The sequence below is a fragment of the Triticum urartu genome, chromosome 4A (assembly GCF_056163025.1).
Source record: "Triticum urartu cultivar PI428250 chromosome 4A, HENAU_Tu73, whole genome shotgun sequence".
Lineage (NCBI taxonomy): Eukaryota > Viridiplantae > Streptophyta > Magnoliopsida > Poales > Poaceae > Triticum > Triticum urartu.
Window position 1 is genome coordinate 581,068,937 of NC_141876.1, and position 22,841 is coordinate 581,091,777.

Consider the following 22,841-nt stretch of genomic DNA (forward strand, 5'->3'; position numbering starts at 1 on the left):
TGCTTCCGCTTAGTGATCTACAAGGGTATGTAGATGCACTCTCCCTCCCCTCGTTGCTGGTTTCTCCATAGATAGATCTTGGTGACACGTAGGAAATTTTTGAAATTCTGCTACGTTCCCCAACAGCAGCCACAAGGAAGATGTCCATAATCATGGCTCTCTGGTGCAAGGTTTTGAGGTGCAACAACAGGTCCAGTCTGTTTCCAAGCGCAGGCCATGAAATGTTAAGCTCATTCCAGCAAGTCGATCACATTGAAAGTGCATCTGAAGAAGAGGTGTTCCAAAGTTTCTTCAACATGTCGACCATAAAGCAAGCAATCGTAGTTGTTGCCAATATTATAATGCCGCCTTTTGAGCATGTTCCTAGTGTTTAGATGATCAGACAATAGGAACCATCCAAAGACTTTGAGCTTGGGAATACTCCGGGCCTTCCGTAGCCACTTGAAAGCATCATGCGCAATCACCTCTCTAAATAAGAAAATGTAGTACGCAAAGGTCTTGAAATCAGCTGCTCCCCATGAACAAGTCCAGGTATCTGTTGTGTCTGTCAACTCAAGGGGCCTCACATGCTGCTGCAGCGCCCTCAGTTCATCGTGTGCCTGAGTCGAGAGGGGCAGGTGAAAACCTTGATCCACGCTGGTAATGGAGAGGAACTGGTTGATCGAGGCATCTTCCAGGGTGGTATATGAAAAAGCTCGTGGGTAGATATCAGCAATAATAACCTCACCCCAGTCATCTTTCCAGAAAAGAGCTGAGGTACCAAAACCAACATTAATCTTGGCGACCCCCCTGTAAACTGGCATTAGTTTGATGAGTTTCCGCCACCAGAAGGAACCACAGGCAGCAGCTGCATGGGGGACTATGGTTGAGTAGTAGGAATCCCAAAGCAGGTGCACCCAGGGGACATCAAGTTTGTTGAAGAATTTGTGGAGCATCTTAAGGAGCATCGCATCATTTTGAACCTTTAGGTTGAGCACTCCAAGACCACCATTCTTTTTTGGTCTACAAACCATGTCCCAGGCAGCGAAGGAGTTGCATTTCTCTCCCTCATCAGTTTTCTTGATCCATAAACCGTGGCGTCTGATTTTATCAAATTGATCAATTATTTTGGGTGGAAGTCTAGAGTGCCCATCGGGTAAATGCCTAGGGATGTCACTAAGGAGTTCATAAGAGCCAACTTGCCCGCATACAACATCAACGACATGGCCGCTGTGATCCTGCCTTCAACTTTGCAAATCCAGGGAGTAAGATCAGAGACATTCGGTTTAGTGGTGCCAAACGGTAGCCCAAGGTATGTGAACGGCATTTGAGTGCATGCACATCCAAAGATGGATGCGATTTTGCTGTAGGTATCCTCGGGAGTGTTGATCGGGATCAAAGTTGACTTATTGAAGTTGATGTGCAAACCCACCGAATCAGCGTAGTCTTCAAGGATTTTTTTCATGCAAGTAGCTTGCTCCCGACAGGCCGGCATCACAATGATCGTGTCATCGGCATATTGAATGACCGGAAAGTGATTATCTCGATAGGCAAGTATAGGAAGTTGCAGCAAGTTGTTATTGAGAGCCTCATTGATAGCAGTTTGAAGCAAATCCGTAGCAAGGACAAATATCAGAGGGGACAGGGGGGTCCCCTTGTCTCACTCCACATTTGCACCAGAAATTTTTACCAGGGACGCCATTGAGAAGGACAGAAGATCTTGCAGAAAAAGAGATGCATGTGAACCAATCGATCCATTTCTCGTTAAACCCCATACTCCTCATGATCTTGATGATGGCTGAGTGCTGCACCGTGTCAAAAGCCTTAGCGAAATCCAGTTTGAGAAGGATGATCGGTCGCTTAGAGGCTTGGCATTGGTGAATGTATTCGAAAGCCCATGCAAGGCAATCATTAATAGAACACCCTTTAAGAAAACCGTACTAGTTACGATGCACTATCTGTAAGATGATCTTTTGAAGCCGATTAGCCAAGAGTTTGGTAACTAACTTGAGACAGCAGTTGAGCAATGTAATAGGTCTAAAGTCATTGACCATCTCAGGGGCATGTTTCTTGGGGATCAAGGTAATAAACCCATAGTTGAGGCTTTCAAGGTTGAAGTTGCCTTTGTGAAACTCATCGCACAGACAGTAGAAGTCATGCTTAATTATTGGCCAGTACGGTTTCATGAATGCACCGTTGAACCCATCCGGACCAGGTGCACGGTCAGGTGGCATCTCTTTAATCACGTCGTCAATCTCCCTCGGTGTGAAAGGAATTGTCAGACTCTCAAAATCCACCCGAGAGCGAAGCATTTGCGATAGGTTGAATTTCATCTCTGGGGGTTTTGAGGCACCCAAGTGCTCTTTAAAGGCATCGAAGAGTATAGTTTCCATCCCTAAATGATCGTCCACCACAGAATCATGATTGGTTTTCAAGCTGGAGATAAAATTCTTACGATATTGCTCTGTTGCCACGGCATGGAAAAATTTAGAGTTTTTGTCGCCGAACTTGATCCACCTAATCGTGCACCTCTTTTTCCAGTATTCTTTCTGGTGTTGCAATAATCATAAGAGATGATTCTTGAGTATTTTTATAAAGTTACTCTCTGGGACCGTGAGGGTACGGCGATCTGCAATGTGATCCAGTTCAAGCAAGGCTTTGTTAGTGTTTTCTAACGCAATTTTGAGCCTAGAAATTTTTTTGCTCCAGCAGCTGAGGTCATGTATGAGGTTTTTGAGTTTCTGGCAAAGGCTAGTCGCAGCATTAACTGATTTTCCATATTTCAGAGGCCTATTCCAAGCTTGGGACATCACGTCCATAAACCCAGGGTGAGCTATCCAGTAAGTTTCGAATCTGAAAATTTTACTTTTGGGAATAGTAGTTTGAATCTCAACAGAGCAAGGGGTGTGGTCAGACACATGTCGACCAAGAGGATTGACCATGGTGCTAGGAAAAGAAGCAGTCCAATTGAGAGTTGTAAAAAACCAGTCAATTTGCTCGAGCAGAGGGTTTTGCCGCATGTTGGACCGGGCATATTTTCTACCCTTGATAGGTATCTCAGTTAAGCGTTGCTCACGTATGAAATCATTGAACATGAACATATCAAGTATGTTACCTCCTGGTTTATTTCTGTTATCTGGAGATCGGATGTAGTTAAAATCACCCAATAAGAGCCAGTCTTCAGTGGACGGGATATCGATGTCAAACAACCATTTGGTAAAACTAACACGTTGCTCTCCTTGGCATGGCCCATAGATGTTAACAAGTTTCCAAGAGTGAGAAGAAATCGTGGATTTGAACGCAACACCCAACGCAAACTGTTCCTGAATGAAAACCTGTCCTGTGAATGCAGAACTGCACCAGATCGTAATGAGACCGCTAGACGCGCCAACAGAGGGAATAAAAGCAAACGTACCAAAACGCGGCGGGCAAATAGACTTAAGGGTGCTTGCATTAAAGTCTTGCATCTTAGACTCTTGAAGACAAATGATCGAACAACCAGAAGTGTTGATCGCGTTTGAAAGAGCTAGAAGTTTCTTAGGAGAGTTCATGCCACGGATATTCCAGCAGAGTACATTCCACTTGCGCAAAAGGACCATAAGAAATGCAAAGAGAAAGCTTTAGGTCGACGTGGCTGGTGAGGGAGTCCTGGATTAGGGGGTCCTCGGACAGCCAGACTATATACTTTGGCCGGACTGTTGGACTATGAAGATACAAGATTGAAGGCTTCGTCCCGTGTCTGGGTGGGACTCTCCTTTGCGTGGAAGGCAAGCTTGGCGATTCGGATATGTAGATCTCCTTCTCTGTAACCAACTCTGTGTAACCCTAGCCCCCTCCGGTGTCTATATAAACCGGAGGGTCTAGTCCGTAGGACAACAACAATCATAATCATAGGCTAGCTTCTAGGGTTTAGCCTCTATGATCTCGTGGTAGATCAACTCTTGTAATACTCATATCATCAAGATCAATCAAGTAGGAAGTAGGGTATTACCTCCATCGAGAGGGCCCGAACCTGGGTAAAAATTGTGTCCCCCGCCTCCTGTTACCATCAGCCTTAGACGCACAGTTCGGGACCCCCTACCCGAGATCCGCCGGTTTTGACACCGACATTGGAGCTTTCATTGAGAGTTCCACTGTGCCGTCGCGATAAAGGCTTGATGGCTCCTTCGATCATCGGTAACGATGCGATCCAGGGTGAGGTTTTTCTTCCCGGACAGATCTTCGTATTCGGCGGCTTCACACTGCGGGCCAACTCGCTTGGCCATCTAGAGCAGATCAATAGTTACGCCCCTGGCCATCAGGTCAGATTTGGAAGCTTGAACTACACTGCCCATATCCGCGGAGAATTGATCTTCGACGAATTTGAGCTCATGTCAGGCGCGCCGCACAATCACGACGAGCATGACTTAGCTCTGCCATCAGACGACGTTCGGGAGATCGCACCTGCGGTTACTCCGGCCCTCAATCCGGAGCAGATCGTGCCATCCGAGGACGGATGGATGGACCCCGCCACGGAGGCCGCACACTCAGCAATGATAGAGCCGAATACTGACTTCACCTCGTATGAGACCCATGTTACCGGACCCTTGGATTCGTCCCCGGCCACAGGCTCCGAACCGCCTGCGTCCGTGCCTATCCAATCTGATTGGGCACCGATCATGGACTTTACCTCCGTGGATATTTTTCTGCACTCACCCTTGGGCGATGTGCTAGATTCATTGAGGTCTCTCTCCTTGTCAGGAGACCCTCGGCCAAACTATGTCCGGCTCGAGTGGGAAGCGGACGACGAAGGAATTCGTTCCCCACCCACCACCCACTTAATAGCCACTATCGACGACTTAACCGACATGCTTGATTTCGACTCCGAAGACATCAACGGTATGGACGACGATGCAGGAGAGGAACAGGAACCACCGCCCATAGGGCGCTGGATAGCCACTTCATCACACGATATATACATGGTGGATACACCCAAAGAAAACAATGACGAGGAACGGAAGGATGCAGCGAAGGATAGTCCCCTCGAGAAGCAACCAAAGCGATGACGTAGGCGCCGCTCCAAATCCGACCTCAGCAAAAACAGCGATAACAGCGCAAGAAAGAATAATATCCCGGTCGACTCCAAAGAAAACGACGACCATATGGACCCAGCGATGGAGCAGGATGAGCCAGCGGACAGCGAACATAGTACAGAGCCGCTGTCTGATCACGGCAACGCCGTGGGTAAAGCTCATCAACCTGTCTCCGGAGAGGAGAACAGTCCGGACGATGATGCACACATCATCCCGAAAAGGCACTTGGAACAAGAGAACCTCCATAGAAGGCTTATTGCCACCGCGAGGAGCCTGAAGAAGCAGAAGCAAAGGCTTATGGCCGCGCAGAATACGCTCAACAGCAGATGGAATAAAGTGCTTGACACTGAAGAAAAGTACGGCGGCAGTCGCCACACAAAGAGCTATCCAAAGCGCAAGCTGCTGCCTGAATTCGACGATGAAGCTTTAGAGCCCATTCAGCCGAAAAATAAAACAGCCGATCAGCCGGATCAACCACCCCGTGGCTACAACAGGGCGGCTAACGACGTCGCACACAAGTCAGCGCACGATTTACGCAAAGACCTGCACAAAAAAGCCGGTATGGCCAGGTCCATCTACGGATCCAGGAAGCGCGCTCCGGCACAGAATCATGGCCGCCCAAACGACTATACTGACCGAATAACAGCTCGGTATCAAAACCAAACGCTACAACCGTCCGAAGAATGCCATGACACATCCAAATACAGGGGTGCCGCACACCCCCTATGCTTCACCGATGAGGTGCTGGATCATGAATTTCCAGAGGGATTCAAACCCGTGAACATAGAGGCATACAACGGAACGACATACCCTGGGGTCTGGATTGAGGACTTTATCCTTCACATCCACATGGCTCGCGGAGATGATGTCCACACCATCAAATACCTGCCCCTCAAGTTGAAAGGACCAACTTGGCAGTGGCTAAAAATCCTCCTCGAAAACTCAATTGGAAGCTGGGAAGAGCTTGAGGATGCTTTTAGGGCCAATTTTCAAGGGACCTATGTCCGACCTCCGGACACTGACGATTTAAGTCACATAATTCAACAGCCCAGAGAGTCAGCCTGAAAGCTTTGGAACATATTTCTCACGAAGAAGAATCAAATTGTCGACTGCCCGGATGCCGAAGCCTTACGACTTTCAAGCACAGTGTCCGGGATGAATGGCTCGCCAGACACCTCGGCCAGAAAAAGCCAAGGACAATGACAGCCCTAACAAGCCTTATGACCCGCTTTTGCGTGGGCGAAGACAGTTGGCTGGCCCGTAGCGGCACCAGCAACCCAGGCACATGCGAAGTCAGGGATGGCAACGGGAAACTGCGACGCAATAAAAGCAAGCGTCGAAACAACGAAGACAGCCCAGACAACATGGCGATAAACGCCGGATTCAGGGGCTCTCGACCCGGTCAACGGAAAAAGCCATTTAAAGGAAGCAGAGATGGACCGTCCGGCCTAAACAAGATTCTAGACAGATTATGTCAGATTCATGGCACCTCCGACAAACCTGCAAATCACACCAAGAGAGAATGCTGGGTCTTCAAGCAGGCCGGCAAGCTAAACGCTGAACACAAGGGGAGGGAGACACCAAGCAAAGACGAGGATGAGCCTCGCCAGCCGAACAATGGGGGACAGAAAAAAATTCCCACCAGAGGTCAAAGCTGTTGGGGAACGTAGTAATTTCAAAATTTTCCTACGCACACGCAAGATCATGGTGATGCGTAGCAACGAGAGGGGAGAGTATGATCTACGTACCCTTGTAGATCGCAACGGAAGCGTTGACACAACGTAGAGGAAGTAGTCGTACGTCTTCTTCCCGATCCGACCGATCCAAGCACCGTTACTTCGGCACCTCCGAGTTCTTAGCACACGTACAGCTCGATGACGCTCCCCGGGCTCCGATCCAGCAAAGCTTCAGGGATGAGTTCCGTCAGCACAACGGCGTGGTGATGATGATGATGTTCTACCGACGCAGGGCTTCGCCTAAGCACTACAACGATATGACTGAGGTGGAATATGGTGGCAGGGGGCACCGCACACGGCTAAGGAACGATCACGAGGATCAACTTGTGTGTTCTAGGGTGCCCCCCTGCCCCCGTATATAAAGGCGCAAGGGGGAGGGGTGCGGCCGGCCAGGAGGTGGGCGCAGGAGGAGTCCTACTCCTACCGGGAGTAGGACTCCTCCCCCTTTTCCTTGTCCAAGTAGGAGAGAGGGGGGAGAGAAGAAAAGGGGGGGCGCCCCTCCCTCCTTGTCCAATTCGGACTAGGGGGAGAGGGGGCGCACGGCCTGCCCTGGCAGCCCCTTCCTCTTCTCCACATTAGGCCCATAAGGCCCATTAACCCCCCGGGGGGTTCCGGTAACCCCCCGGTGCTCCGGTTTTATCCGAAATTCATCTGGAACACTTCCGGTGTCCGAATATAGTCATCCAATATATCAATCTTTATGTCTTGACCATTTCGAGACTCCTCGTCATGTCCGTGATCACATCCGGGACTCCGAACTAACTTCGGTACATCAAAATGCATAAACTCATAATAACTGTCATCGTAACGTTAAGCGTGCGGACCCTACGGTTCGAGAACAATGTAGACATGACCGAGACACATCTCCTGTCAATAACCAATAGCGGGACCTGGATGCCCATATTGGCTCCTACATATTCTACGAAGATCTTTATCGGTCAGACCGCATAACAACATACGTTGTTCCCTTTGTCATCGGTATGTTACTTGCCCGAGATTCGATCGTCGGTATCCAATACCTAGTTCAATCTCGTTACCGGCAAGTCTCTTTACTCGTTCCGTAATACATCATCTCACAACTAACATATTAGTTGTAATGCTTGCAAGGCTTATGTGATGTGCATTACCGAGAGGGCCCAGAGATACCTCTCCGACAATCGGAGTGACAAATCCTAATCTCGAAATACGCCAACCCAACATCTACCTTTGGAGACACCTGTAGTACTCCTTTATAATCACCCAGTTACGTTGTGACGTTTGGTAGTACCCAAAGTGTTCCTCCGGTAAACGGGAGTTGCATAATCTCATAGTCATAGGAACATGTATAAGTTATGAAGAAAGCAATAGCAACATACTAAATGATCGGGTGCTAAGCTAATGGAATGGGTCATGTCAATCAGATCATTCAACTAATGATGTGATCCCATTAATCAAATAACAACTATTTTGTCTATGGTTAGGAAACATAACCATCTTTGATTAATGAGCTAGTCTAGTAGAGGCATACTAGTGACACTCTGTTTGTCTATGTATTCACACATGCATTATGTTTCCGGTTAATACAATTCTAGCATGAATAATAAACATTTATCATGATATAAGGAAATAAATAATAACTTTATTATTTCCTCTAGGGCATATTTCCTTCAGTCTCCCACTTGCACTAGAGTCAATAATCTAGATTACACCGTAATGATTCTAACACCCATGGAGCCTTGGTGCTGATCATGTTTTGCTCGTGGAAGAGGCTTAGTCAACGGGTCTGCAACATTCAGATCCGTATGTATCTTGCAAATCTCTATGTCTCCCACCTGGACTAGATCCCGGATGGAATTGAAGCGTCTCTTGATGTGCTTGGTTCTCTTGTGAAATCTGGATTCCTTTGCCAAGGCAATTGCACCAGTATTGTCACAAAAGATTTTCATTGGACCCGATGCACTAGGTATGACACCTAGATCGGATATGAACTCCTTCATCCAGACTCCTTCATTTGCTGCTTCCGAAGCAGCTATGTATTCCGCTTCACATGTAGATCCCGCTACGACGCTTTGTTTAGAACTGCACCAACTGACAGCTCCACCGTTTAATGTAAACACGTATCCGATTTGCGATTTAGAATCGTCCGGATCAGTGTCAAAGCTTGCATCAACGTAGCCTTTTATGATGAGCTCTTTGTCACCTCCATATATGAGAAACATATCCTTAGTCCTTTTCAGGTATTTCAGGATGTTCTTGACCGCTGTCCAGTGATCCATTCCTAGATTACTTTGGTACCTCCCTGCTAAACTTATAGCAAGGCACACATCAGGTCTGGTACACAGCATTGCATACATGATAGAGCCTATGGCTGAAGCATAGGGAACATCTTTCATTTTCTCTCTATCTTCTGCAGTGGTTGGGCTTTGAGTCTTACTCAATTTCACACCTTGTAACACAGGCAAGAACCCTTTCTTTGCTTGATCCATTTTGAACTTTTTCAAAACTTTGTCAAGGTATGTGCTTTGTGAAAGTCCAATTAGGCGTCTTGATCTATCTCTATAGATCTTAATGCCTAATATATAAGCAGCTTCACCGAGGTCTTTCATTGAAAAACTCTTATTCAAGTATCCCTTTATGCTATCCAGAAATTCTATATCATTTCCAATCAGTAATATGTCATCTACATATAATATCAGCAATGCTACAGAGCTCCCACTCACTTTCTTGTAAATACATGCTTCTCCAAAAGTCCGTATAAAACCAAATGCTTTGATCACACTATCAAAACGTTTATTCCAACTCCGAGAGGCTTGCACCAGTCCATAAATGGATCGCTGGAGCTTGCATACTTTGTTAGCTCCCTTTGGATCGACAAAACCTTCTGGTTGCATCATATACAACTCTTCTTCCAGAAATCCATTCAGGAATGCAGTTTTGACATCCATCTGCCAAATTTCATAATCATAAAATGCGGAAATTGCTAACATGATTCGGACAGACTTAAGCATCGCTATGGGTGAGAAGGTCTCATCGTAGTCAATCCCTTGAACTTGTCGAAAACCTTTTGCGACAAGTCGAGCTTTATAGACAGTAATATTACCGTCAGCGTCAGTCTTCTTCTTGAAGATCCATTTATTCTCAATTGCTTGCCGATCATCGGGCAAGTCAACCAAAGTCCATACTTTGTTCTCATACATGGATCCCATCTCAGATTTCATGGCTTCAAGCCATTTTGCGGAATCTGGGCTCACCATCGCTTCTTCATAGTTCGTAGGTTCATCATGATCTAGTAGCATGACTTCCAGAACAGGATTACCGTACCACTCTGGTGCGGATCTCACTCTGGTTGATCTACGAGGTTCAGTAGTATCTTGATCTAAAGTTTCATGATCATCATCATTAGCTTCCTCACTAACTGGTGTAGGTGTCACTAAAATAGTTTTCTGTGATGTACTACTTTCCAATAAGGGACCAGGTACAGTTACCTCGTCAAGTTCTACTTTCCTCCCACTCACTTCTTTCGAGAGAAACTCCTTCTCTAGAAAGGATCCATTCTTAGCAACGAATGTCTTGCCTTCAGATCTGTGATAGAAGGTGTACCCAACAGTCTCCTTTGGGTATCCTATGAAGACACATTTCTCCAATTTGGGTTCGAGCTTATCAGGTTGAAGCTTTTTCACATAAGCATCGCAGCCCCAAACTTTAAGAAACGACAACTTTGGTTTCTTGCCAAACCATAGTTCATAAGGCGTCGTCTCAACGGATTTTGATGGTGCCCTATTTAACGTGAATGCGTCCGTCTCTAGAGCATAACCCCAAAATGATAGCGGTAAATCTTTAAGAGACATCATAGATCGCACCATATCTAATAAAGTACGATTATGACGTTCGGACACACCATTACGCTGTGGTGTTCCGGGTGGCGTGAGTTGCGAAACTATTCCACAATTTTTCAAATGTACACCAAACTCGTAACTCAAATATTCTCCTCCACGATCAGATCATAGAAACTTTATTTTCTTGTTACGATGATTTTCAACTTCACTCTGAAATTCTTTGAACTTTTCAAATGTTTCAGACTTATGTTTCATTAAGTAGATATACCCATATCTGCTTAAATTATCTGTGAAGGTGAGAAAATAACGATATCCGCCACGAGCCTCAATATTCATCGGACCACATACATCTGTATGTATGATTTCCAACAAATCTGTTGCTCTCTCCATAGTACCGGAGAACGGTGTTTTAGTCATCTTGCCCATGAGGCACGGTTCGCAAGTACCAAGTGATTCATAATCAAGTGGTTCCAAAAGCCCATCAGTATGGAGTTTCTTCATGCGTTTTACACCGATATGACCTAAACGGCAGTGCCACAAATAAGTTGCACTATCATTATCAACTCTGCATCTTTTGGCTTCAACATTATGAATATGTGTATCACTACTATCGAGATTCATCAAAAATAGACCACTCTTCAAAAGTGCATGACCATAAAAGATATTACTCATATAAATAGAACAACCATTATTCTCTGATTTAAATGAATAACCGTCTCGCATCAAACAAGATCCAGATACAATGTTCATGCTCAACGCAGGCACCAAATAACAATTATTTAGGTCTAATACTAATCCCGAAGGTAGATGTAGAGGTAGCGTGCCGACCGCGATCACATCGACTTTGGAACCATTTCCCACGGGCATCGTCATCTCGTCCTTTGCCAGTGTTCGCTTAATCCGTAGTCCCTGTTTCGAGTTGCAAATATTAGCAACAGAACCAGTATCAAATACCCAGGTGCTACTGCGAGCTCTAGTAAGGTACACATCAATAACATGTATATCACATATACCTTTGTTCACCTTGCCATCCTTCTTATCCGCCAAATACTTGGGGCAGTTCCGCTTCCAGTGACCAGTCTGCTTGCAGTAGAAGCACTCAGTTTCAGGCTTAGGTCCAGACTTGGGTTTCTTCTCTTGAGTAGCAACTTTCTTGCCGTTCTTTTTGAAGTTCCCCTTCTTCTTCTTCCCTTTGCCCTTTTTCTTGAAACTAGTGGTCTTGTTGACCATCAACACTTGATGCTCCTTCTTGATTTCTACCTCCGCGGCTTTCAGCATTGCGAAGAGCTCGGGAATAGTCTTATTCATCCCTTGCATATTATAGTTCATCACGAAGCTCTTATAGCTTGGTGGCAGTGATTGGAGAATTCTGTCAATGATGCAATCATCTGGAAGATTAACTCCCAATTGAATCAAGTGATTATTATACCCAGACATTTTGAGTATATGCTCACTGACAGAACTGTTCTCCTCCATCTTGCAACTATAGAACTTATTGGAGACTTCATATCTCTCAATCCGGGCATTTGCTTGAAATATTAACTTCAACTCCTGGAACATCTCATATGCTCCACGACGTTCAAAACGTCGTTGAAGTCCCGATTCTAAGCCGTAAAGCATGGCACACTGAACTATCGAATAGTCATCAGCTTTGCTCTGCCAGACATTCATAACATCTGGTGTTGCTCCAGCAGCAGGCCTGGCACCCAGCGGTGCTTCCAGGACGTAATTCTTCTGTGCAGCAATGAGGATAATCCTCAAGTTACGGACCCAGTCCGTGTAATTGCTACCATCATCTTTCAACTTTGCTTTCTCAAGGAACACATTAAAATTCAACGGAACAACAACACGAGCCATCTATCTACAACCAACATAAACAAGCAAGATACTATCAGGGACTAAGTTCATGATAAATTTAAGTTCAATTAATCAAATTTAAAGAACTCCCACTTAGATAGACATCCCTCTAATCCTCTAAGTGATCACGTGATCTAAATCAACTAAACCATAACCGATCATCACGTGAGATGGAGTAGTTTTCAATGGTGAACATCGTTATGTTGATCATATCTACTATATGATTCACGCTCGACCTTTCGGTCTCCGTGTTCCGAGGCCATATCTGCATATGCTAGGCTCGTCAAGTTTAACCTGAGTATTCTGCATGTGCAAAAACTGGCTTGCACCCGTTGTAGATGGACGTAGAGCTTATCACACCCGATCATCACGTGGTGTCTGGGCACGACGAACTTTGGCAACGGTGCATACTCAGGGAGAACACTTCTTGATAATTTAGTGAGAGATCATCTTATAATGCTACCGTCAATCAAAGCAAGATAAGATGCATAAAAGATAAACATCACATGCAATCAATATAAGTGATATGATATGGCCATCATCATCTTGTGCCTGTGATCTCCATCTCCGAAGCACCGTCATGATCACCATCGTCACCGGCGCGACACCTTGATCTCCATCGTAGCATCGTTGTCGTCTCGCCAATCTTATGCTTCCACGACTATCGCTACCGCTTAGTGATAAAGTAAAGCATTACATCGCGATTGCATTGCATACAATAAAGCGACAACCATATGGCTCCTGCCAGTTGCCGATAACTCGGTTACAAAACATGATCATCTCATACAATAAAATTTAGCATCATGCCTTGACCATATCACATCACAACATGCCCTGCAAAAACAAGTTAGACGTCCTCTACTTTGTTGTTGCAAGTTTTACGTGGCTGCTACGGGCTTAAGTAAGAACCAATCTCACCTACGCATCAAAACCACAACAATAGTTTGTCAATTTGACTCCGTTTTAACCTTCGCAAGGACCGGGCGTAGCCACACTCGGTTCAACTAAAGTTGGAGAGACTGTCGCCCGCAAGCCACCTATGTGCAAAGCACGTCGGGAGAACCGGTCTCGCGTAAGCGTACGCGTAATGTCGGTCCGGGTCGTCTCGTCCAACAATATCGCCGAACCAAAGTCTGACATGCTGGTAGGCAGTATGACTTATATCGCCCACAACTCACTTGTGTTCTACTCGTGCATATAAAATCAAACCATAAAACCTAGGCTCGGATGCCACTGTTGGGGAACGTAGTAATTTCAAAATTTTCCTACGCACACGCAAGATCATGGTGATGCATAGCAACGAGAGCGGAGAGTATGATCTAAGTACCCTTGTAGATCGCAACGGAAGCGTTGACACAACGTAGAGGAAGTAGTCGTACGTCTTCTTCCCGATCCGACCGATCCAAGCACCGTTACTCCGGCACCTTCGAGTTCTTAGCACACGTACAACTCGATGACGCTCCCCGGGCTCCGATCCAGCAAAGCTTCGGGGATGAGTTCCGTCAGCACAACAGCGTGGTGACAATGATGATGTTCTACCGACGCAGGGCTTCGCCTAAGCACTACAACGATATGACCGAGGTGGAATATGGTGGCAGGGGGCACCGCACACGGCTAAGGAACGATCACGAGGATCAACTTGTGTGTTCTAGGGTGCCCCCTTGCCCCCGTATATAAAGGAGCAAGGGGGAGGAGTGCGGCCGGCCGGGAGGTGGGCGCAGGAGGAGTCCTACTCCTACCGGGAGTAGGACTCCTCCCCCTTTTCCTTGTCCAAGTAGGAGAGAGGGGGGAGAGAAGAAAAGGGGGGGGCGCCCCTCCCTCCTTGTCCAATTCGGACTAGGGGGAGAGGGGGCACGCGGCCTGCCCTGGCAGCCCCTTCCTCTTCTCCACATTAGGCCCATAAGGCCCATTAACCCCCCGGGGGGTTCCAGTAACCCCCCGGTGCTCCGGTTTTATCCGAAATTCATCCGGAACACTTCCGGTGTCCGAATATAGTCATCCAATATATCAATCTTTATGTCTCGACCATTTCGAGACTCCTCGTCATGTCTGTGATCACATCCGGGACTCCAAACTAACTTCGGTACATCAAAATGCATAAACTCATAATAACTGTCATCGTAACGTTAAGCGTGCGGACCCTACGGTTCGAGAACAATGTAGACATGACCGAGACACATCTCCGGTCAATAACCAATAGCGGGACCTGGATGCCCATATTGGCTCCTACATATTCTACGAAGATCTTTATCGGTCAGACCGCATAACAACATACGTTGTTCCCTTTGTCATCGGTATGTTACTTGCCCGAGATTCGATCGTCGGTATCCAATACCTAGTTCAATCTCGTTACCGGCAAGTCTCTTTACTCGTTCCGTAATACATCATCTCACAACTAACATATTAGTTGTAATGCTTGCAAGGCTTATGTGATGTGCATTACCGAGAGGGCCCAGAGATACCTCTCCGACAATCGGAGTGACAAATCCTAATCTCGAAATACGCCAACCCAACATCTACCTTTGGAGACACCTGTAGTACTCCTTTATAATCACCCAGTTACGTTGTGACGTTTGGTAGTACCCAAAGTGTTCCTCCGGTAAACGGGAGTTGCATAATCTCATAGTCATAGGAACATGTATAAGTTATGAAGAAAGCAATAGCAACATAGTAAATGATCGGGTGCTAAGCTAATGGAATGGGTCATGTCAATCAGATCATTCAACTAATGATGTGATCCCATTAATCAAATAACAACTATTTTGTCTATGGTTAGGAAACATAACCATCTTTGATTAATGAGCTAGTCTAGTAGAGGCATACTAGTGACACTCTGTTTGTCTATGTATTCACACATGCATTATGTTTCCGGTTAATACAATTCTAGCATGAATAATAAACATTTATCATGATATAAGGAAATAAATAATAACTTTATTATTGCCTCTAGGGCATATTTCCTTCAAAAACAGTGAACATGATTTACGCAACTCACATACCGAAGAGGAGGCGCCAGCGCGCACCCCGAGACGTATACGTCGTGGAGCCCGTCACCCCCAAGTTCAACCCTTGGTCGGCCCACCCGATCACGTTTGATCGCAGGGATCACCCGACTAGTATCCGACACGGAGGATCGGCTGGCTTGGTGCTAGAGCCAATAATTGACGGATACCATCTCACCCGAGTCCTTATGGACGGCGGCAGTACTCTTAATCTGATATATTAGGACACCGTCTGCAAAATGGGGATAGACCCGACAAGAATCAGCCAAAGCAATACTACTTTTAAAGGAGTAATGCCAGGCCTAGAGGCCCGCTGCACGGGCTCTCTAGTACTAGAGGTTGTATTCGGTTCTCCCAACAACTTCCGACGCGAAGAATTAACCTTCGACATCGCTCCATTCCGAAGCGGCCATCACGCACTACTCGGAAGAACGACCTTCGCTCATTTTAATGCAGTACCGCATTTCGCATATCTTGAGCTTAAGATGCCCGGTCCACGTGGCATCATCATAGTTAGCGGAAACACAGAGGGTTCCTCACGTCCGGAGGAATATGTGGTGGCTCTAGCAGCCAATCACTGAACGGCCTCTCCAACCAGAAGAAACGATCGGTCATCAAGACCGCAGCCATGGTTAGACGAGTCCGGCGCACCACTAGTTGTAACAGCTCAGATAAACCTGAGATTGGGTCAATGGATATACCCCCATAGGTGGTGCTAGGGGCTTCCCGCATGTAAAAAGGGCTACAGTTCGACTTGACCCTATTTAGATTGCATTTTAATGGTTTATTAAGAACTCCCGCAAAAAAATGGTTTATTAAGAATAACCAATTTTTCGCACGAAGACTTTCACCTACGTTTTTCTCTTTTATAGATGATCATCGTGCTACACCCTTCCAGGATACGGCACAACGGAGACACAGACGCCAGAGGCGCAGACGTGCAGCAGGGTCCCGTTCAAAGGCTTCTTTTTAGATTAAGACCATGTGTAAACCTTTTTTACTGTCTCTTCTTGCTTCACTCCCTCCGGATACTCAACACAACCGAAAGGGATGCTGGCGTTATTTGGCATTTCGTCACATCAGACTAATGCAAGTACCTGGAAAATCAGGGCTCATTATCGAGGGCGTTACTCAGCGCAGTATATGTTGTAAAGTCCGAATACCTTAGGGAGTGTTCGGCGTCGCGAGTTTGGCCTTATATGCATCAGCTCCAAATCATGTCTTTGGTCAATAGTTGGGTTTGCCCGGCTCCCGTGTTTTGCTACCATACGTTCCGCTCTATCGGCTAAGGTGGCACCGTGAGAACTACTGCGATTGTGCCCTGGTTCATTTGAATGAGCACCTCAGTAGAGAAAGCCGAAAACGGACTGTCATGATAAAGCGCGGGACTGGTCAACCACTCGACGACTCAGTGGAATCTTCGCGATTCCTCTGCATTAACGAAGGACCGGTTTCCCGGTCATGTATGTACGCGCACCGTATTCGGATGAGCGCGGAAGTACCAGGGGCTATATAGTAGCCCCACGGTCAAACTCCTATGGCTAAGTGAAAGTGTTAAAGCTATATAGTCCGATTGCCTTGTTCACCGCGCTATCACCTCCTTAATGGACCAAGACGTTGGGTAAAGTGTGAATACGTGCTTTTCCGAACACCCCCGCATTATGTGCGTGGGGGCTGAAGCCGACGACTGCAAACTTTCAGGTTATATACTTACATAAATGGCCGCACAGGAGGCATCATAATACTTTCAGGAAAATGTATAAACACAACCTTTATAATCCAAATAGTATTGTTTTTACAATTGGGATACATGTCACTCGAACATGATACTCTTCGAGCACTGAGCCTCTATTAAACGGGCGCCTTCTAGGACTTCTTCAAAATAGTGCTCAACCGAGACCTGGCCTACGGCCGGATCCCGGGTTGCAATAGTGGTGGCCTCCATCTCTGCCCAGTATGTCTTAACACGGGCAAGAGCCATCCACGCACCCTCTATGCACGCCGACCTCTTTACAGCGTCGATATGCGGCACAGCACTAAGGAATCGTTGCACTAAACCAAAATAACTATTCGGCCTTGGTCCCTTCGGCCAAAGATGATCCATGACAGACCTCATGGCAAGTCCGGACAACCTATGGAGCTCGTCCCACTCGACCATTTGTTCATTTAACAGCAGCGGACGCGTTGGAGCACTGAACTGCGACTAGAACAATCTTTCCACTTCATGATCTTTCTGATCTTTGAAAAACTCAGTCGCATCAGCAGCACTCATTGCCAAGTCCAAGTACGCGTCTGTAGCACTCCATAATTGATCCAGAGGGGCATACTTTGGATCTCCGAACTTCGTCCACAACAAAAAGGGCTTCCCAGCCGTGATATCTCCGGCTTGATGTAGCTCCTCCTTCACCGCTCTGATTTTAGAGCGGGTTTCCTTGGCTTCTTCCACGGCTTTCTTCAGGTCAGCCGCTTTCGCTTGGCTTTCCTTTTCAAGAAGCTCATATCGGCCGGCGGCATCTTTCAGCTCAACAGCCATCTTGGCTATTTTATCTTCGCTCTGGTGATGAGCAGCCTGCTCGGCTCTTAAGTCTTCAGCCGCCTTTAGGGAGGCTGCATCACTTCTCCTGGTTTGTTCCTTGGCTCGGGCAAGTTCCACCCGAAGGGTCTCCACGGCGGCAGCTCCATCTGCAATCACAACATATTATAGATACTAGCATCATGCTCCTCTTAATATTTGTTGACCACCCGAAAATACATACCCTATGCCTCGTCAAGTCACTTGTTCACAAGCGCAATGTCAGCATCTGCCGCGTCAAGTTGCCGCCTCAGTCCGGCAAACTCAGCAGTCCGGCCAGCCACCGGACCCTCAGCCGCCTGCACATGAAAGCGGCGTGATCATTACCTGGGACTATGATCCTCTGTTTGCCACCTCTGGACAGCAACCAGAGTCTCAGGGGATACTATCTGTATAGAGCACACCTAGCGTGTGCGGTACCGTCAAAAAATTTATATATTTTTGCGTACCTCAAAGCCTCTTAGCAGCCTCGTAAAAGCCTCATGCAACCCACTTTTGGCGGATGAAATCCTCTCAACCATCGTACCCATTAAAGTACGATGCGCCTCTGAGATAGCCGCTTGCTCCAAAAGACCCATTAGTGCGTCCGGTTGTGCACCGGACAATCCCAGACTCTTTATGTTGCTCTCCTTAGGAGTCGAATACTCCAGACTTCGGGTGGCCGAAGGGTTACCTTCTGGCCTTGGCGGATCAGGAGAAATCCTCCGTGATGACACCTCAGGGTCGTCCGCCCCAGGAGGCGGGGAGACTGGGGGAGGCGTTTCTGTCTCCATCATCTCCGGAAGAAAATCCCCCGAAGACGAACTCTGTCGAGAAGGGCCACGAGCCGGACTGCAAGATATATGTCTCGGTTATTGTCCTCGGAGATAAAGCAGGATATATTTACCAAAAGTACCCTTGTTCACTTACAGCTCGGTGGAAGGCTGGCCCCCTTGCGGGCGATGTGCGGTAAGGACGCCCTCCGGGGCAGGACCCCCTGGCGCAGGTTTCTTCCCTCGTTTGGAAACCTTCGTTTCCAAGTCTTCAGAGACGGTCCTTTTCCTTCCTTGTGGAGAGGGGATTCTAGATTCTTCTCCCCGATTATCCTCCTTCACGGAGGCACTAATTTCCTCGGTTTGGATGAGTAATGTGTGAAGCCCGCTTTCGGCTTCTTTATTCCTCCCTTTATCTTCCCCTGATGGCACTTGATAAGGTGCGTGCTCAAGCATTCTGACTAGTACATGATCCGGTGAGCCTTCGGGAAGGGGCCGAACACCTGATCCTCTCCGCCTTTCTTATCCAGTCCTGGCCGAGAGCGATTTTTTCAGAATGATGTTATGACAAATAAAAAGACAGCATGTTTGGCCGCAGAATTACTTACGTGGGTATCTAAATGGTTGCAGTTGATACCCACATCCTCAGTGGTGTCCGGACACTTTATTCGTGATCCGAAGAACAATCCATACATCTCTTCGAGTGTCATGCCGAAGAATTGCTGAATAGTTCGCGGTCCTTCCGGGTTGAACTTCCACATACAGAGAGATCGACGTTGGCATGGCAGGACCCGACGAACTAGCATAACTTGCATTACCTTGACAAGACTGACATCCCTCTTGAGGAGATCTTGGATGCAACTTTGCAATGTCAGCACGTCATTAACTGGCCCCTAGTCCAGCCCCTTGTTGACCCATGACGCCAGTTGCGGCGGGGGACCCGAGCAGAAGGCGGGGGCAGCTGCCCACTTTGTACCTCGGGGAGCTGTGATGTAAAACCACTCTCGCTGCCATAAGTTGGACACCTCCGGGAAGGAACCCTTTGGCCATAGAGCATCGGCGCCTTTGCTTATTATGGCACCTCCGCATTCTGTGTGTCGCCCATCGATCGTGTTCGGCTTCACGTTGAAGGTCTTGAGCCATAAGCCGAAGTGTGGGGTGATGCGGAGGAAGGCCTCACACACGATGATAAACGACGAGATGTGAAGGATGGAATCTGGAGCTAGATCGTGGAAATCGAGCCCGTAATAGAACATAAGCCCTCTTACAAAGGGATCAAGACTAAAGCCTAGCCCTCGGAGGAAGTGGGAAACAAATACGACACTCTCGTTGGGTTCGGGAGTGGGGATGACCTGCCCTTGAGCAGGCAGCCTGTGCGAGATTTCGGCGGTCAGATACCTGGCTTCCCTTAGCTTCTTGATGTCCTTCTCTGTGACAGAGGAGGCCATCCACCGACCTTGAAGGTTGGATTCGGACATGGTTGAAGGTCCGAAGCGCTTAGCCTGAGCCTTGGGTGTTGGAACTCGAGGTGGGGGAGGGGAAGGATCGAGCGCGAGAAGAAAAGGACAGGCCTTGGCCCCTTTATAAAGAGGGTGAATATCAAGCGTCCTCCGCATGGCCATTTGGAACTTGCCTAAAATCGAGGAGTCATACTAACAAGCACGATTGGGTTACCCACACCCGTATTGATGAGAATCCCGTGATAAGGGGAACACGATCTCTGCTTTGACGAGATGTGCCAATAAAACCGCCTCGCAACACGTGCAGTGGCAGGCTGGAAAAAATGGTTCGTAATGACCGGACCACGGCAGATGTCACGTTATGAAAAGTTGTCAGCAGATTAGATTTGTGGAATATTATACTCTCTACGGTGGTATGTGGAATTTGTTTTACAGAGTCGAACACAATCCTTGTGTTCAAAATCTTCTATGGAGTATTCGGAGAAGGAACCCGCCTTGCAATGCCAAAGACAATCTGCGCGCTGGACTCATCGTCATTGAAGCCTGGTTCAGGGGCTACTGAGGGAGTCCTGGATTAGGGAGTCCTCGGACAGCCGGACTATATACTTTGGCCGGACTGTTGGACTATGAAGATACAAGATTGAAGGCTTCGTCCCGTGTCCGGGTGGGACTCTCCTTTGCGTGGAAGGCAAGCTTGGCGATTCGGATATGTAGATCTCCTTCTCTGTAACCAACTATGTGTAACCCTAGCCCCCTCCGGTGTCTATATAAACCGGAGGGTCTAGTCCGTAGGACAACAACAATCATAATCATAGGCTAGCTTCTAGGGTTTAGGCTCTACGATCTCGTGGTAGATCAACTCTTGTAATACTCATATCATCAAGATCAATCAAGCAAGAAGTAGGGTATTACCTCCATCGAGAGGGCCCGAACCTGGGTAAACATTGTGTCCCCCGCCTCCTGTTACCATCAGCCTTAGACGCACAGATCGGGACCCCCTACCCGAGATCCGCCGGTTTTGACACTGACAGCTGGGTGATACGTCTCCAACGTATCTATAATTTTTGATTGTTTCATGCTATTATATTATCTGTTTTGGATGTTTATGGGCTTTATTATGCACTTTTATATTATTTTTGGGACTAACCTATTAACCCAGAGCCCAGTGCCAGTTTTTGTTTTTTCCTTGTTTTAAAGTATCGCAGAAAAGGAAAATCAAACGGAGTCCAATTGACCTGAAACTTCACGGAACTTATTATTGGACCAGAAGAAGCCCACGGAGTATCAGAGTTGGACCAGGAGAGTCCTGGGTTGCCCACGAGGGTGGGGGGCATGCCCATCCCCCTGGGCGCGCCCCCCTGCCTCGTGGACAGCCCGGAGGTCCACCGACGTACTTCTTCCTCCCATATATACCCATATACCCTAAAAACTTCAGGGAGCAGAATAGATCGGGAGTTCCGCCGCCAGAAGCCTCCGTAGCCACCGAAAACCAATCTAGACCCGTTCCGGCACCCTGCCGGAGGGGGAACCCCTCACCAGTGGCCATCTTCATCATCCCGGTGCTCTCGATGACGAGGAGGGGGTAGTTCTCCCTCGGGGCTGAGGGTATGTACCAGTAGCTGTGTGTTTGATCTCTCTCTCTCTTTCTCGTGTTCTTAAGGTGATACGATCTTGATGTATCATAGCTTTGCTATTATAGTTGGATCTTATGATGTTTCTCCCCCTCTACTCTCTTGTAATGGATTGAGTTCTCCCTTTGAAGTTATCTTATCGGATTTAGTCTTTAAGGATTTGAGAACACTTGATGTATGTCTTGTGTGGGATACCCGTGGTGACAATGGGGTATTCTATTGATCCACTTGATGTATGTTTTGGTGATCAACTTGCGGGTTCCGCCCATGGACCTATGCATAGGGGTTGGCACACGTTTTCGTCTTGACTCTCCGGTAGAAACTTTGGGGTACTCTTTGAAGTACTTTGTGTTGGTTTGAATAGATGAATCTGAGATTGTGTGATGCATATCGTATAATCATACCCACGGATACTTGAGGTGACATTAGGGTTTTGGTTGATTTGTGTCTTAAGGTGTTATTCTAGTACAAAATCTATTATAGATTGAACGGAAAGAAAAGCTTCATGTTATTTTACTACGGACTCTTGAATAGATTGATCAGAAAGAATAACTTTGAGGTGGTTTCGTACCCTATCATAATCTCTTCGTTTGTTCTCCGTTATTAGTGACTTTGGAGTGACTCTTTGTTGCATGTTGAGGGATAGTTATATGATTAAATTAGGTTATTATTGTTGAGAGGACTTGCACTAGTGAAAGTATGAACCCTAGGCCTTGTTTCAACGCATTGCAATACCATTTACACTCACTTTTATCATTAGTTACCTTGCTGTTTTTATATTTTCAGAATACAAAAACCTTTATCTACCATCCATATACCACTTGTATCACCATCTCTTCAACGAACTAGTGCACCTATACAATTTACCATTGTATTGGGTGTGTTGGGGACACAAGAGACTCTTTGTTATTTGGTTGCAGGGTTGCTTGAGAGAGACCATCTTCATCCTACGCCTCCTACGGATT

General features: G+C 47.0%; 1 protein-coding gene across 1 annotated transcript; it reads right to left on the reverse strand.

Annotated features, from left to right (window-relative positions):
* Positions 1–230: 230 nt before the first annotated feature.
* LOC147976809 (uncharacterized) lies at positions 231–1,013 on the reverse strand. Its single transcript, XM_087520978.1, has one exon. The coding sequence runs from the start codon at positions 1,011–1,013 to the stop codon at positions 231–233; it is 783 nt and encodes a 260-aa protein (XP_087377104.1).
* Between the last annotated feature and the right edge of the window lie 21,828 nt (positions 1,014–22,841).

Coding starts and splice junctions, on each gene's coding strand:
- LOC147976809 (XM_087520978.1), bottom strand. CDS start 1,013: ATGGTTTGTAGACCAAAAAAGAATGGTGGTCTTGGAGTGCTCAACCTA.